Source organism: Astyanax mexicanus, chromosome 5 (assembly GCF_023375975.1).
Source record: "Astyanax mexicanus isolate ESR-SI-001 chromosome 5, AstMex3_surface, whole genome shotgun sequence".
Classification (NCBI taxonomy): domain Eukaryota; kingdom Metazoa; phylum Chordata; class Actinopteri; order Characiformes; family Acestrorhamphidae; genus Astyanax; species Astyanax mexicanus.
Genome location: NC_064412.1, coordinates 46,079,053 through 46,093,017, shown reverse-complemented (window position 1 = coordinate 46,093,017; position 13,965 = coordinate 46,079,053). Strand labels below are relative to the sequence as shown.

The 13,965-nt window shown below is 43.5% G+C and overlaps 1 protein-coding gene across 1 annotated transcript; it reads right to left on the bottom strand.

The window, feature by feature from the left end:
* Positions 1–5,310: 5,310 nt before the first annotated feature.
* On the bottom strand, positions 5,311–8,109 carry LOC103036533 (odorant receptor 131-2-like). Its single transcript, XM_007238307.4, has 2 exons — positions 7,720–8,109; positions 5,311–6,785 (listed from the first exon to the last, which is right to left on the bottom strand). Exons 1-2 carry the CDS (start codon positions 7,978–7,980, stop codon positions 6,066–6,068), a joined length of 981 nt encoding a protein of 326 aa, XP_007238369.2. The 5' UTR covers positions 7,981–8,109; the 3' UTR covers positions 5,311–6,065.
* Between the last annotated feature and the right edge of the window lie 5,856 nt (positions 8,110–13,965).

The window sequence follows — 13,965 nt, the reverse complement described above, 5'->3', positions numbered from 1 at the left end:
CATTGCCCAACATTTATCATCTACCTGATGAAAAATTAGCACTAAAAGCAACAATACATTTTTTCAACGCTTTTCTAATTACTTAGCACCCAAAACATTTTTTTTATTTTTGTATCAATCAAAATGATTACTTTCAATTTTGAAATAATTAAATGAACCATCCACGTGACAACGATGAAACAGGGTTGTTTAATATTGTCAGCCCTGAGGCTCCACCCATGCCCTCTCAGCAGCGCTCGACGTCGCCGGAGTTCTGATCACCGGCCCAACCTCCCAGCTGATCATCATCAGCTGGGGTATTTAAGTGACTCTAACTCTATAGCCAGTGCGAAGTCTTAGTTGCCGAATCTGTGTTTCTGAGTTCTGAGCATTTCTAGATATCTGTTTCATTGTTACTGACCTCTGCCTGATCCTCGACCCCGATTCTGCCTTCCTCTGATACTCCTGTTTGCCGGTACTTAGACCCCTGCCTGTATTTGGATTTGTTTGTGTGTTGTGGAAATAAAGAGTCTGCACCTGCATCCATCCTCCCTCCTCCCTGGGGTAACAGCAAGACTTCGCCCCATGGATGCAGCAGACGCCACCACACAGGGAGCTGCATCACTCCTGCCTTCCCAGCTGGTAACGGCCGTTACAGAGCAGGGAAAGTTGTTAGGTGAGCACCATCAGGGTTTGCAACACCTAAATAGCTCCATGGCGGAGATCAGAGCAGCCCTTGAAAATCTTACTTCCGCTGTAGCCTCCCTGGGTGCCTCCGCTCCTGCCGACACGTCACAAGCTCCCGCCCCTGTGCAAGCGGCTCCTATCTCCATGGCAACCCCGAACGCTCTAGGTCCTCGAGCGGGCTGCCGTCTAGATCTGCCCACTAAGTATGATGGTAAGGCGAGTGATTGCCGGGGTTTTTTACTGCAGTGCTCACTGTACTTTACTCACCAGCCCGCTGGCTATATTAGTGATGTGGAGAAGATCGCCACTGTTACCTCTTTGCTTAAAGGTAAAGCATTGGAATGGGCTACAGCTGTATGGGAGCAAGCAGGCGCTGTTACGCAGTCTTATGAATGTTTTGAGTCCTTGTTTCGTTCTGTCTTTGATAATCCCCCTGACGGAAAATAAGGTGGTGAGAAGCTATTAAAAATCAGACAAGGGGGGAGAACCGCTGCGGAATACGCGCTGGAATTCCGCACGGTGGCCGCGGCTAGTGGATGGAATGATTCAGCGCTGGTTTCAGTTTTCCGGAGAGGACTAAGGGAGGAGGTACAAAAAGAATTGGCGTGCCGGGATGATGATCTGACGTTGGAGAGACTCATAGGTATGGCTATCAGATTGGACAATTTGATGAGAGAGCGCTACCTTTCTCCACGCTCATATCCAGAAGACCTCCCTGAGCCCATGCAACTTGGTACTACCCGTTTATCCCACCAAGAGCGAGCCAGGCGGCGCGTCATGGGTCTGTGTATGTATTGTGGAGATGCAGGGCATCTGATCAGAGACTGTGTGTCTCGCCCCAAGAGAGAACTGTCCCGTGAAGCTCCTCCTACCTGCAGCGGGGTAAGTGTTCCACCACACACACTCTCTTTGAAACCCTTCACAGTGCCAATTACAGTTCACTGCCTGGTGTCTTCCTCCTCCACAGCCCTTCTCGACTCGGGAGCAGCCGGGAACTTCATTGATGAAAACTACGCAAAAGAACTAAAACTGCAACTCTTCCCACTTAAACATCCCCTGAATGTCCAAGCCATTGATTCCCAGCCAGTAGGACACGGCAAAATAACTCACATTACAGAGCCTGTCCGTATTACAGTGGGAGCTATCCACCAAGAAATTGTGCGTCTATTAGTCCCTGTTTCCCCTGTGCACAAAGTAATATTAGGGCTTCCCTGGTTGGAGAAGCACAACCCTGCCATCTCCTGGCGAGATCATGAAATTGCAACCTGGTCTGCTGAATGTCTAGAGGAGTGCCTGAGGCTTACTGCTGCATCCACCACAGTGGAGAGCCCAGTCAATGCAAGTATTTCCCAAGTTCCAAGAGCGTACAGTGACCTGGCAGAAGTTTTCAGCAAGAAAAAAGCCACTCAATTACCCCCTCATCGGAGTTATGATTGTGCCATAGACTTAAAAGTAGGAGCTCCTCTTCCCAAAGCCAAGGTGTATTCACTTTCTCGTCCTGAAACGGCAGCCATGGAGGAGTATATCGAGGAGGCACTTAGACAAGGGTTTATCCGTCCCTCTACATCTCCTGCATCTTCTGGGTTCTTTTTTGTGCAGAAGAAGGATGGAGGATTACGACCCTGCATTGACTATCGCCAGTTAAACTCAGCTATGGTTAAGTACTCCTATCCTCTCCCTTTAGTCCCAGCCACCTTAGAACAAATATGCGGAGCTCGCATTTTTACCAAATTGGATTTGAGAAGTGCCTATAATCTCATAAGAATTCGTGAGGGTGATGAATGGAAAACTGCGTTCAGCACTACCACTGGGCATTTTGAATATTTGGTTATGCCATATGGTCTCTCTATCTCTCCTTCTGTGTTTCAAGCTATGGTTAATGATGTACTCAGAGACATGATTGGCCAGTTTGTCATCATTTTTATTGATGATATTTTGATCTATTCCAGAACTGAAGTGGAGCATGTGCAGCATGTGCGCAAGGTGCTTAAAAGACTCTTGCAGATGCAACTCTACGTCAAGGCAGAGAAATGCCTTTTTCACCAATCCTCTGTGTCTTTTCTAGGTTATATACTGAGTGAGGAGGGTATCAAAATGGATTCAGCCAAGGTGGAGGCCGTTTTGTCATGGCCCACACCTCGTACGGTGAAAGACCTACAGAGGTTCCTGGGGTTTGCTAATTTTTACCGGCGATTCATTCGTGGATTCAGCGCTGTAGCAGCTCCGCTTACCTCAGCTCTAAAAGGAGGTGGTAAGAGAATTACATGGGATGAACACACAGAACATGCATTCCAGACTTTAAAGGATCGCTTCACTTCTGCACCCATCCTCAGACACCCGGATCCAGAGCTACAGTTTCTGGTGGAGGTGGATGCTTCTGAAGTTGGAGTTGGAGCGGTCTTATCCCAACGACAAGGTATGCCCCCTAAACTGTACCCATGTGCGTTCTTTTCCAGGAAGTTGTCCGAAGCAGAGAGGAATTATGACATAGGCAACAGAGAACTACTTGCTGTCAAACTAGCACTGGAGGAATGGAGACATTGGCTGGAGGGAGCCAAGAGGCCTTTCGTGGTTTTTAAGGATCACAAGAATCTCGAGTATATCCGTACGGCCAAGAGACTGAATCCAAGACAAGCTAGGTGGGCTCTGTTTTTTACACGTTTTGACTTTCACATCACCTATAGACCTGGTTCCAAAAATATCAAAGCAGACTCCCTGTCTAGACTAGTTAGTAACACTGACAATTCCCATCTTCCTGAACCTATCTTGTCTGAGTCTGTTGTTATAGCTCCAATCGAGTGGCAGATCGATGCAGACATTAGGAACGAATTGGACAACACTCCACCACCAACCTCCTGCCCTCCTGACAAACTCTATGTGCCAGAACGTCTTAGACATGATCTGTTGGTCTGGGCTCACATCTCTTTCGGCTCGGGACATCCAGGTATTCAACGCACTCTCCAGCTGTTGTCCACCAAGTACTGGTGGCCCTCTATGAGCAAAACTGTGGAGAGGTATATCCAATCCTGCACTACCTGCACCATCACCAAAACACCTAGAAGGCCCCCTGCTGGTAAGCTTGTCCCTTTGCCCATTCCCTCCAGACCATGGTCACACTTATCAATGGATTTTATCACAGATTTACCTGTATCTGAGGGCTTTACTACTATTCTTGTTGTGGTGGACCGTTTCTCCAAATCCTGCAGATTCATACCTTTTCCCAAGTTACCCAGTGCCTTCCAGGTGGCAGAGACTCTGTTTTCGCATGTGTTTCGTTATTTTGGCATCCCAGAGGACATAGTATCTGACAGGGGACCACAATTCACGTCCAGGGTATGGAGAGCCTTCATGGACCGCTTAGGGGTCACTGTGAGTTTGTCGTCAGGTCATCATCCAGAGTCCAATGGGCAGACGGAATGGATGAATCAGGAACTGGGTCGATTCCTAAGATGCTACTGTCACGATCGACCTATGCAATGGGCACAATTCCTTCCATGGGCTGAATACGCTCAAAATTCCTTGCGCAACTCCTCTACTGGATTGTCCACATTTCAGTGTGTTCTAGGATTTCAACCTCCCTTGTACCCATGGCATCTCGGACGAGACGCGGCACCTGCAGTGGACGACTGGTTCTCCAGGGCCGAGGAGGTTTGGGAGAGTGCCCATGTGCGACTGGACCAAGCCCAAACACGCTACAAGACCCAGGCTGATCGTCACCGAGGCTCCACTCCTGAGTACCAGCCTGGGGACAGGGTCTGGTTGTCTACGCGAGACTTGAATCTTCGTCTTCCTTGTCGAAAGTTAAGTCCCCGTTATGTTGGACCTTTTAAAATTGATAAAAATATCAATGATGTAACCTACAGGTTGCTATTACCTGCTCAGTATAGAATCTCACCCTCTTTTTATGTCTCTCTTCTCAGGCCGGTGATTCCTGGTCTACTGGCGGAGACGGTCCCTGTTGGGGATCCTCCTGAACCCCTGGATGTGGCGGGTGGTTCCGCCTATGCTGTCCGCACTTTGTTGGATTCACGTCGTCGTGGGGGCCGTCTTCAGTATCTTGTGGACTGGGAGGGGTTTGGTCCTGAGGACCGGTGCTGGGTTCCGGCTGGGGACATCTTGGATCCTGCATTGATATCCAGCTTTCATTCTCGTCGTCCTGATCGTCCTGCGCCGCGTCCTCGGGGTCGTCCCCCAGGCCGGCGGCGTCCTGCTGCGGTGGCAGCTCCTGGGGTGGGGGGTACTGTCAGCCCTGAGGCTCCACCCATGCCCTCTCAGCAGCGCTCGACGTCGCCGGAGTTCTGATCACCGGCCCAACCTCCCAGCTGATCATCATCAGCTGGGGTATTTAAGTGACTCTAACTCTATAGCCAGTGCGAAGTCTTAGTTGCCGAATCTGTGTTTCTGAGTTCTGAGCATTTCTAGATATCTGTTTCATTGTTACTGACCTCTGCCTGATCCTCGACCCCGATTCTGCCTTCCTCTGATACTCCTGTTTGCCGGTACTTAGACCCCTGCCTGTATTTGGATTTGTTTGTGTGTTGTGGAAATAAAGAGTCTGCACCTGCATCCAGCCTCCCTCCTCCCTGGGGTAACAAATATGTCCCACTTCTTGCTTTATAGATTCTTGCATTAAGTACTCATTAAATAATATTATAAAGTATGTCATGTTTAGAATGGTAAATAAATGCATATAGGATGACAAATTAAGAAAAGCCTAAATTTGTTTTCTAATATATGATCATCCTAGTATATAATTCTCTTAGTACAATAACTTTTTTTTTGCTGTCTATCACTGGAGACGCTAGAGAAGAAAATGCTACTATAATTTTAGATAATATTCACACTAGATCTTTGTTTTTAAATGCAAAACAATTTAGGCAATATCACATTTATTTAAAACCTAAGGGTAAAAACAGTTTTACAAACTCACATTATTGCACAATATGGAGTGTAAGCAATGTTACGCAGCAAGCCTAACTTTTTATACTGTCCTTCGATAGCTCGATAGCTTAGTTTGATAAACTAAGGTTTCCATTTTTGCATAATTCAGTAATTGAGAGTAAAGAGAATATTAGAAACTTTGTTTTTCACAGTTGTGGGGAATCAGATTTCTTCAACAATTCTAAAAGAAAATATTAGTCCAAATGAATATGACTACATGGTCTAAGACACTGTTTAACCTTAGTTTTGACAAACAATAGGACAGTCTTTTACAATAATCAAAAACAATCATATAAAACTCGCACCTAACCACACTGTGGATGACTTATTTATCCCTGAATTACTCAGATATATATATATTAGCAACAAAAAGGAGAATTATGGTTCTATTTTTTCTCTCTTTTTTGCACAGTTTATCTGTATACAGGGCATATTTTGTCAAGGTGTTAATTTGAAATTTACTTTGGTTTATGTGGCAGGTGCTCATCTGGCTTTACTCTCCTCACCCTGTGGATAAGATACTTGTTCCAGTACTTTCTGAATTTCTCGTCTCTGAACCCATAGATCATAGGGCTCAGGAAGCGTGGGATGATGTAGACAAGCAGAAAGTTGACGTAGCGGATCTCCAGGCTGTACTTCGGGAACAGCTGAATGAGAGGTGCCTGCATGGAGGGCACTACAAAGGCCAGCATGCAGAGCAGCAGCTGAACACCGTGAAGCAACACAGTGTTTCGGGCTTTCTTCACCGATGTGAGATCTGTAGAGGCCGCCCTGGCAGCCAGCATGATCTTGCAGTAGGTGTAGATCAGCGCCAGGAAGACGAAGGAGAAGTAGACGCTATCGAAGGCACAGTTTTTGTAGTAGATGGAGCGGTCTCTGAAAAGTAGCGAGTGGTCGCAAAAAATAGATGTTTGAAAGAAGGAGGCAGGCTCTTTGGCCAAGGTAATAAAGAGGTCTGTGAATGGAGGCACAGCACTCAGGACCAGGATGATCCCCACGAGCCAGAGGGTGCGGTGAATGGTGCACATGTGGGCATAGTGGAGGGGAAAGCAGATGGAGACATAGCGTTCGATGGCCATGCCAGCGAGGATGAGGGGGGTGGCGCGTGTCGTCAGCACAGCTGTCATGATGAGCAGGCAACAGGCTGAGGCTAAGATCTTGGAGAAGGCATAGCTTACCTAGAGGAGAAAAAAACACAGACGGGTTCAGACATTAATATGGCAAAAAACTCATATCAGTTTTAGGGCATTTAATTGCTCTATTCAGCATGAAATAGTGCTTCAACGTAAAGGACAGCTGCCAGATTCAAATGGTGTCAGAACTGTCTTTCTATGTTCAGTTTAATAACATTGCATTTTGTCATTTATCGCTGTCTCTTTGCTGTCAAGATGCTTGAAGATGAGGAAGAAGACACCGCAGACACTGCCTTAGGTCTAATATAATTATTTATTACAAAGACTAAGACAATATCTTCAAGGCGGTCCTAGGCCAGCCCTGTAGAGAGATGTTGCCCAATTCTGATGTTCCTGCTCTCTCCCCCTCCTCAGGCTTGGGGACCTGCTTATGTAGGGTGATATGGTATACATCTGGAAACACTTAATCATGCTCTAGACACAGAAACATCCATAGGAGGAGTCTACCTAGAGGAACGGTTACATACATTAGTGAAGAAAAATAAAGAGAATATATAAGCTAACACTCAATTCCTCTTTAACAGGTGCAGGTAATGCTCCAGTATCACAACAGTGACTAAATCCATCATACAACATTTACCTATGAATTAACTGGTTTTATCTGGAAATGCTGAATAAATACAGTGCTTAAAACACAAATGTATTAGACACAACAGTGAAATATATGAAGAGAATAAGCTTTTTCATATGTTTGAATAAATTACATTGAATTAATTATTAACACGTTACTTTCGAACATTACTATAATAAATGATAACATCACCTTCCACAAGAAAGACTTTAGATTAGATCACGTATAGTTTATATAACATGTAAAGAGCCTATTTGCAATATCAAAGCCTGGACAAAACAACACCCAAGTCTCTCCTCATCTTGATCATGACAAAATCCTTTCACAGTGTTTGTTTCTCACACTCACCACATAAAGGCCAGTGACCAGTGTCAGCTGAACTGCATCGTTGACAACCATACAAATAAACATGATGTATCGTGGGTCCTCATAGAAGAATCTGTGTTTGAGAAAGGTGGACACCATGCTGCCGTTGATGATGCTGAGGGCCAGCCACACAAGCATGGCCATTATGTTTTTGGTGAGAGCAGCACTGAAGCTGTCCCGTTGCACCCCATTCTGAAGCGACAGGCTGAGGTTTTCATATTCAGGAGCAACAGAGAGGTTCATGGTCTGAAGGTAAAACTATGAAAAGTGACATGCCTGGAAAAAGTAGCATTAATAAATATTAACACAAAATGTATCTGTAGATATGTCTGTTTAGTTAAACAAATATATTCAATAAACAAGTTGTTTAAATTATTTACTGTAAATGTAATTTGAACAGTGTGGACCAAGTGTTTACATATAAATGTTCAAATGACAAATGAAAACACACAATAACATAAAATAAGTGCTTACCTTGTCAGTTTCACTGAACTGACATCACAGACTCCCACTGACTCTTTATATACTGTGAGTGTCATTGTTTAAAGACAGTTGATTGGTGAATGACCCCCATGGAGGAGTGCCTGTTTTCACCTTCTCAACCTAATTAACTGCATTTCCAGGTTACGCTCTGTGGTTTCTGTCCCGAACGCTCTGTTGCCTCTACCAGCTCCTCGGTCTGTCCACTCCCGCGGGGACCTCATTTTGGATTCCATTTCATTCCAAGCGGCAGCTTTTTTTCTTTAGGGACAATATAACCACGCCATTCGTATCATTCCACAAGGTTGTGACACTGATGAGACACTGGGAACTTTTAACATATATGGTGCTGCCATATTGAAATGTGCTGTTTTAAATGTCAGGTTCCTCAGAATTCTACCAATTAGGCTTGGAACTACTTTGAGTTTGTTATTGTTGTAAAAAAAATAGATTTCTTTGCATAAGCAAAGCTATGGCCTTAACGGTAGCATGTCGGCCTGTTGGGAGCACCAGCTAAAAGCACGGTATTTGGGAATGCTGGGGGAGAACGGAGATGGGCTATTCTACAAAAGCTTGTACTCATTATCAAGTTTCACTACACCCCAAGAGCCCTTTTTTAGCGAGCCATCAGCCGTGCACTGTGCAGTTTGATTTAGGGCGACAGTGTGTGTTTGGTATTGTGAGTACGCAAAAAAAATGGCTCAAAATGTGCAAAAGGCATATACAAATTTTTTAATTAATCATGGATGTGTTTTGGGCATAATGTTAAATAAACCAATCAGCATGTCACTTGCCATTTACTTTAAGAGCCAGGTATGCTTTGACCGGTGCAGATTGATATTTTAATGTTGCAGTGCTTCTGTGCTTCTCAGCAGAGGAAACTGACCTCCTCGTTCACAATTTGAAGATCAGAAAGCAGCTCATTTACATGAAGAGCAATGCCATTATATTGTGTATTCTGTTTTTTGTTAATATAGAAGTTGGGTTTGTGCTCCTGCGGCACGTCCACATGTGTGAGTAACTAAGATAGCAATGAACATTTGACAGTTGACTGTTGTCAGGGTTTAATCAGTCGGTAGAGCTCCTGTGTTTTCCGCCTTCAATAGAGCAGCGCACCAGAACACACCTCACTTCCAGATCACCACACCCATCAGCATAAATATATTCATAACCTCTGTGACTATTTTAAAGGTGCTGGCCCAGGCATGAAAATAGACTGTTCGCAGGGTGTGAGATAGGGCCTCCATATTTCTTCTTTAAATTTTACATCTGCAAAATCTGGTGCTTAATTAGTGGTCTGTTATGTGGAAATGGTTAAAAATGGATGTATTAGTTCTTATAGTGCACTATAAACAGTTATGTTAGCACCCTGTTGAGCGGATTATTAGTAAACAAGTAAACAAAGAAACAAGGAACAAGTAAACACGTAACAGAGATAAACGAATAACCAAAACAAACCAGTGAAACTAGAGAACATAAACTAAACAAACAAGAAGTACTAATGATATAAACAAACAGGGAGTAAATAAACAAAGAACAAACGAGGGACTGAATAAATACAAAACTAAACTGGGCAGGGATATATACAAGGAAACCAACAAGTATCTAAACTAGACAGGGAATAACTAAACTAGACAAGAATGAATAAACTAAACAGGGCAAGGAGAAAACAAAGGAAAATAACAGGGAACTACAAATAAACAAGAAGATATAAACAAGGAACTAGGGCTAGGGCTGTAATCACAAAGAGACAAAGAGAGACAAACAACAGAGGTTAGTGCAAAGACCGACGAAGGACAAGTGACAGAGGAGGGCTATTTATAGTAACATGAAACACAAAATAATTTGGAAAACACCTGGGGAAGGGGCATAGCTACAAATGTGACAGTGGTGGAAAACTACTGAGACAGGGGACACAGTGGAGCAGGGGTCACTTGGGAACAACACAACAGGCACGAGAACAGACAAAACAGGGCGAGGACGTGACAAAAGTTCAGAAAAACATCAACATTAAAGAGTTCCATCAGTAGCACTGGTGCCATCCCACTGGCTGTAGCTTGTGCTTTTGTAGTATTTCAACAACGGGCTGAGACAGTGATGGTGCCTTCCTTCCCCAGTTTCACCTTATACAAAAGAAAGAAAATGAGAAATAAACAAACAATAACTCAAATCAAATCAAATTTATTTGTATAGCGCTTTTTACAACAGGTGTTGGCACAAAGCAGCTTTACAGAAACATGATTACAGGACAAAGAATCAGGCAAAACATTAAACATAGAAAATACAGAATACAGAACCCCCAGTGAGTGCGGAGGCAAGGAAAAACTCCCTCAGAGCTGCAGGAGGAGGAAGAAACCTTGGGAGGACCAAGACTCACATTTAGGGGGGGACCATCCTACCACTGGTCAAACAGCTTTTAAATTCAAATTTTAAAAAGTCTTTTATACATCCACATAGTTTTATATATTCAGGACTATAATAGCGCGCCATGTAAAGCTTGGATGTAAACTGTAGTGGAGAATAAGATGGATGATGAGCAGCTGATCTGTGGTGGTGGTGGACAAGAGCTGACTTCAGAAACTTCCATCAGTCTGGCCGGACAGGAGACGCGAGAGCCTGAGGGTCCAACATCGGTATCGGGTCAGACAGGTGGGCAGTCAGTAACTCGGAGGAAGGCAGAGAGATGGAATTAGTTTTAACTGGATTTATGTAAAACAGAGAATATTAAAACATTATCAGAGTGTGGCTAATGACTCCGGCAGAACTGAATAAAACAGCATAACTAAAGGCAGAGAGCCAGAAGGTATAAGAAGCTTGGAGGGAAAGGAGCATTTTCCGCTCTTGAGCTGCTACAGGGGTGCGGTGATGATACAGTTATCCACACTTATAACCTGCTGACATTAATGATCTAATCTTACAGTTAGATAATACAGTGCGCAGATTTTGCCGTGGTGGCGGCGTCTCCACAGCCCGTCCGCTCCCCGCCATGAGACGCCTGCCTTGTGGTTTGAGCGCGTGCAGTCCTTCGCGGAACTTATTAACCAACAATTTACGCAGTCAATTCCAGTCATGAATAAAGGAAACAAACATTTTCAGGATGACTGTCTCTGTGTTATTAAAACCAGATCAAATCAAAGTTATGATGCAATGTAGAATTGTGTTTATTAATTTCTTATTTTCAACAAAAATATCAGGTATTATTTTATAAATATACAGCTAAAAGATTTAGGTCCAAATGTACAATGTAAAAGGAAATAAAGATAATACATAATTCATGCAATGTGTGACAGTAGAGCTGCTTTAAATCTGTAACACTATATCAAATCAAAATAGCTGGTCTAAAGTCTAATACAATGTTAAAGATGTTTAGTGAATAGGCAGTTCATATAATAATTTGGATCAATTTGATCATTTATTCCAACAGTGGCGTGCACAGACATTTTGGGGGCAAGTGCACACACACACACACACACACAAACACACACACACAAACACACACAGCTTATCCAGTCCATGTAGAAAAATGTTGCCAATAGAATAAGACTCTGTGTGTGTGTGTGTGTGAGTGTGTGTGTGCGTGCGTGTGTGTGAAGCAGTACTATAACAGGCTGTGTGTGTGTGTGAAGCAGTACTATAACAGGCTGTGTGTGTGTGTGGGAAGCAGTACTATAACAGGCTGTGTGTGTGTGTGTGTGCGTGCGTGCGTGCATGTGTGTGTGGGAAGCAGTACTATAACAGGCTGTGTGTGTGTGTGTGTGTGTGTGTGCGTGCGTGTGTGTGTGGGAAGCAGTAACAGGCTGTGTGTGTGTACTATAACAGGCTGTGTGTGTGTGGGGGGGGGAAGCAGTACTATAACAGGCTGTGTGTGTGTGTGTGTGTGCGTGCATGTGTGTGTGGGAAGCAGTACTATAACAGGCTGTGTGTGTGTGTGTGTGTGTGTGTGTGTGTGTGTGTGTGTGTGTGGAGCATCTGTAACTGTAAATAAAAAGAAAATGTACAAGTCAGCTTTGGTAGAAAAGTGCTAACAGTGGGGAACAGTCAGACTCAGTTTTCCACTTTGTTAGTGCAGTGCTGGTACACGGTCGTCTTCCGTATTTGAGTCACACCTGTGTTCAGAGAATCAACAGGTCAGGTGCGTCAGTCGTTCACCAGCACCAAAACGACTGCTCAGTGACACTGATGTAGAACAGTCAGAAAGTGACACTGGGCCAGCTGTGGGCCAGAAGTATTTTTCTGCTTGCGACTCTAAACCAGCAGTGCCGACTTAGAAACGAGTTCGGGCCAAAGTCGCTGGCTATCTGGGATAGACATGGAGGCTCCCTGAAACACTGGCATCCACCCACTCCACCGTCCACAAACCTGAGTGACGGTGTGCAGTGGGAGAACAACAGCACCAGCATCTCAGTTTACCCACAATTCCCTCTGTCCATGAACCCCTGAATCTGCAGCCTTATCTAAAGGAAAAAAAAACATTAATTACCAAAAGCTAAACTAAACAAGTAAGTTTTCAGTCTAGACTTAAAGATTGAGACTGTGTCTGAGTCCCGAACATATTCGGGGAGATTATTCCAGAGTTGAGGCGCTTTATAAGAGAAAGCTCTTCCTCCTGCAGAGCTCCTCTGAATTTTAGGAACTACTAAGAAACCAGCACCCCGAGATCTAGGTAATCGTGGTGGTTCATAATAGGAGATGAGGTCTCGCAAATACTCAGTTAACTGTTACTACGTTAACAGGAGAATTTTATAGTCTATGCGGAATTTGACTGGAAGCCAGTGCAGTGCTGACAGGACTGGACTAATATGGTCAAATTTTCTAGTTTTAGTAAGGACCCTGGCTGCAGCATTTTGAACTAGCTGAAGTTTATTTAAGTTACTGCAGGAACATTCAGACAGTAGCGCATTACAATAATCTAGCCTTGAGGTAATGAAGGCATGGACTAGTTTTTCTGCGTCATGCAGTGATAGGGTGTTTCTTAGCTTGGCAATGTTACGTAGGTGTAGAAAAGCTGTTCTAGTAACATTAGATATGTGTTTATCGAATGCTAGATCTGAATCTATAATAACTCCAAGGTTTTTAGCTGCTGAACCAGGTGTGACTGAGAAGTCGGCCAGATTTAGTAATACAATAACCACCAGCAACACAATGATACTTAGTAACAAGTGGGTCAGGATACTCTTAGATTAAAAACAAGTTTCAGTATTCGGAACCCACTGGTAACACGCTTAATTTAAAGGTGAACTGTGAAAGTTTAATAATGTACAGCTAAATCCTTAATACAAAATAAATTAGCATAGCTATTTCATGGAATAAGGTGAGATAGCTAGATTAGCTAAATAAAACATATCTCAAAGCTTGTTTAGCTAGCTAACTAGTTAACTTAAAGCTAAGTTAGCTAGTTATGACTTATAAATTAAAGCTAGGTTAGCTAGTAATAAATCCAAAATTAAAGCTAGTTTAGCTAGTTATAACATAAATTAAAGATAGGTTAGCTAATTATAACTTATAAATGAATGCTAGGTTAGCTAGCTATACATTATAACTTAAAGTGAGGTTAGCTAGTTAAATTAAAGCAAAGGTAGCTAGTTAACTTAAAGCTAAACTAGCTAGTTAAATTAAAGTTAGGTTAGCTAGTTATACATTATAACTTAAAGTAAAGGTAGCTAGTTAAATTAAAGCTATGCTAGATAGTTAAATTAAAGTTAGGTTAGCTAGTTATACATTGTAACTTAAAGCAAGGGTAGCTAGTTA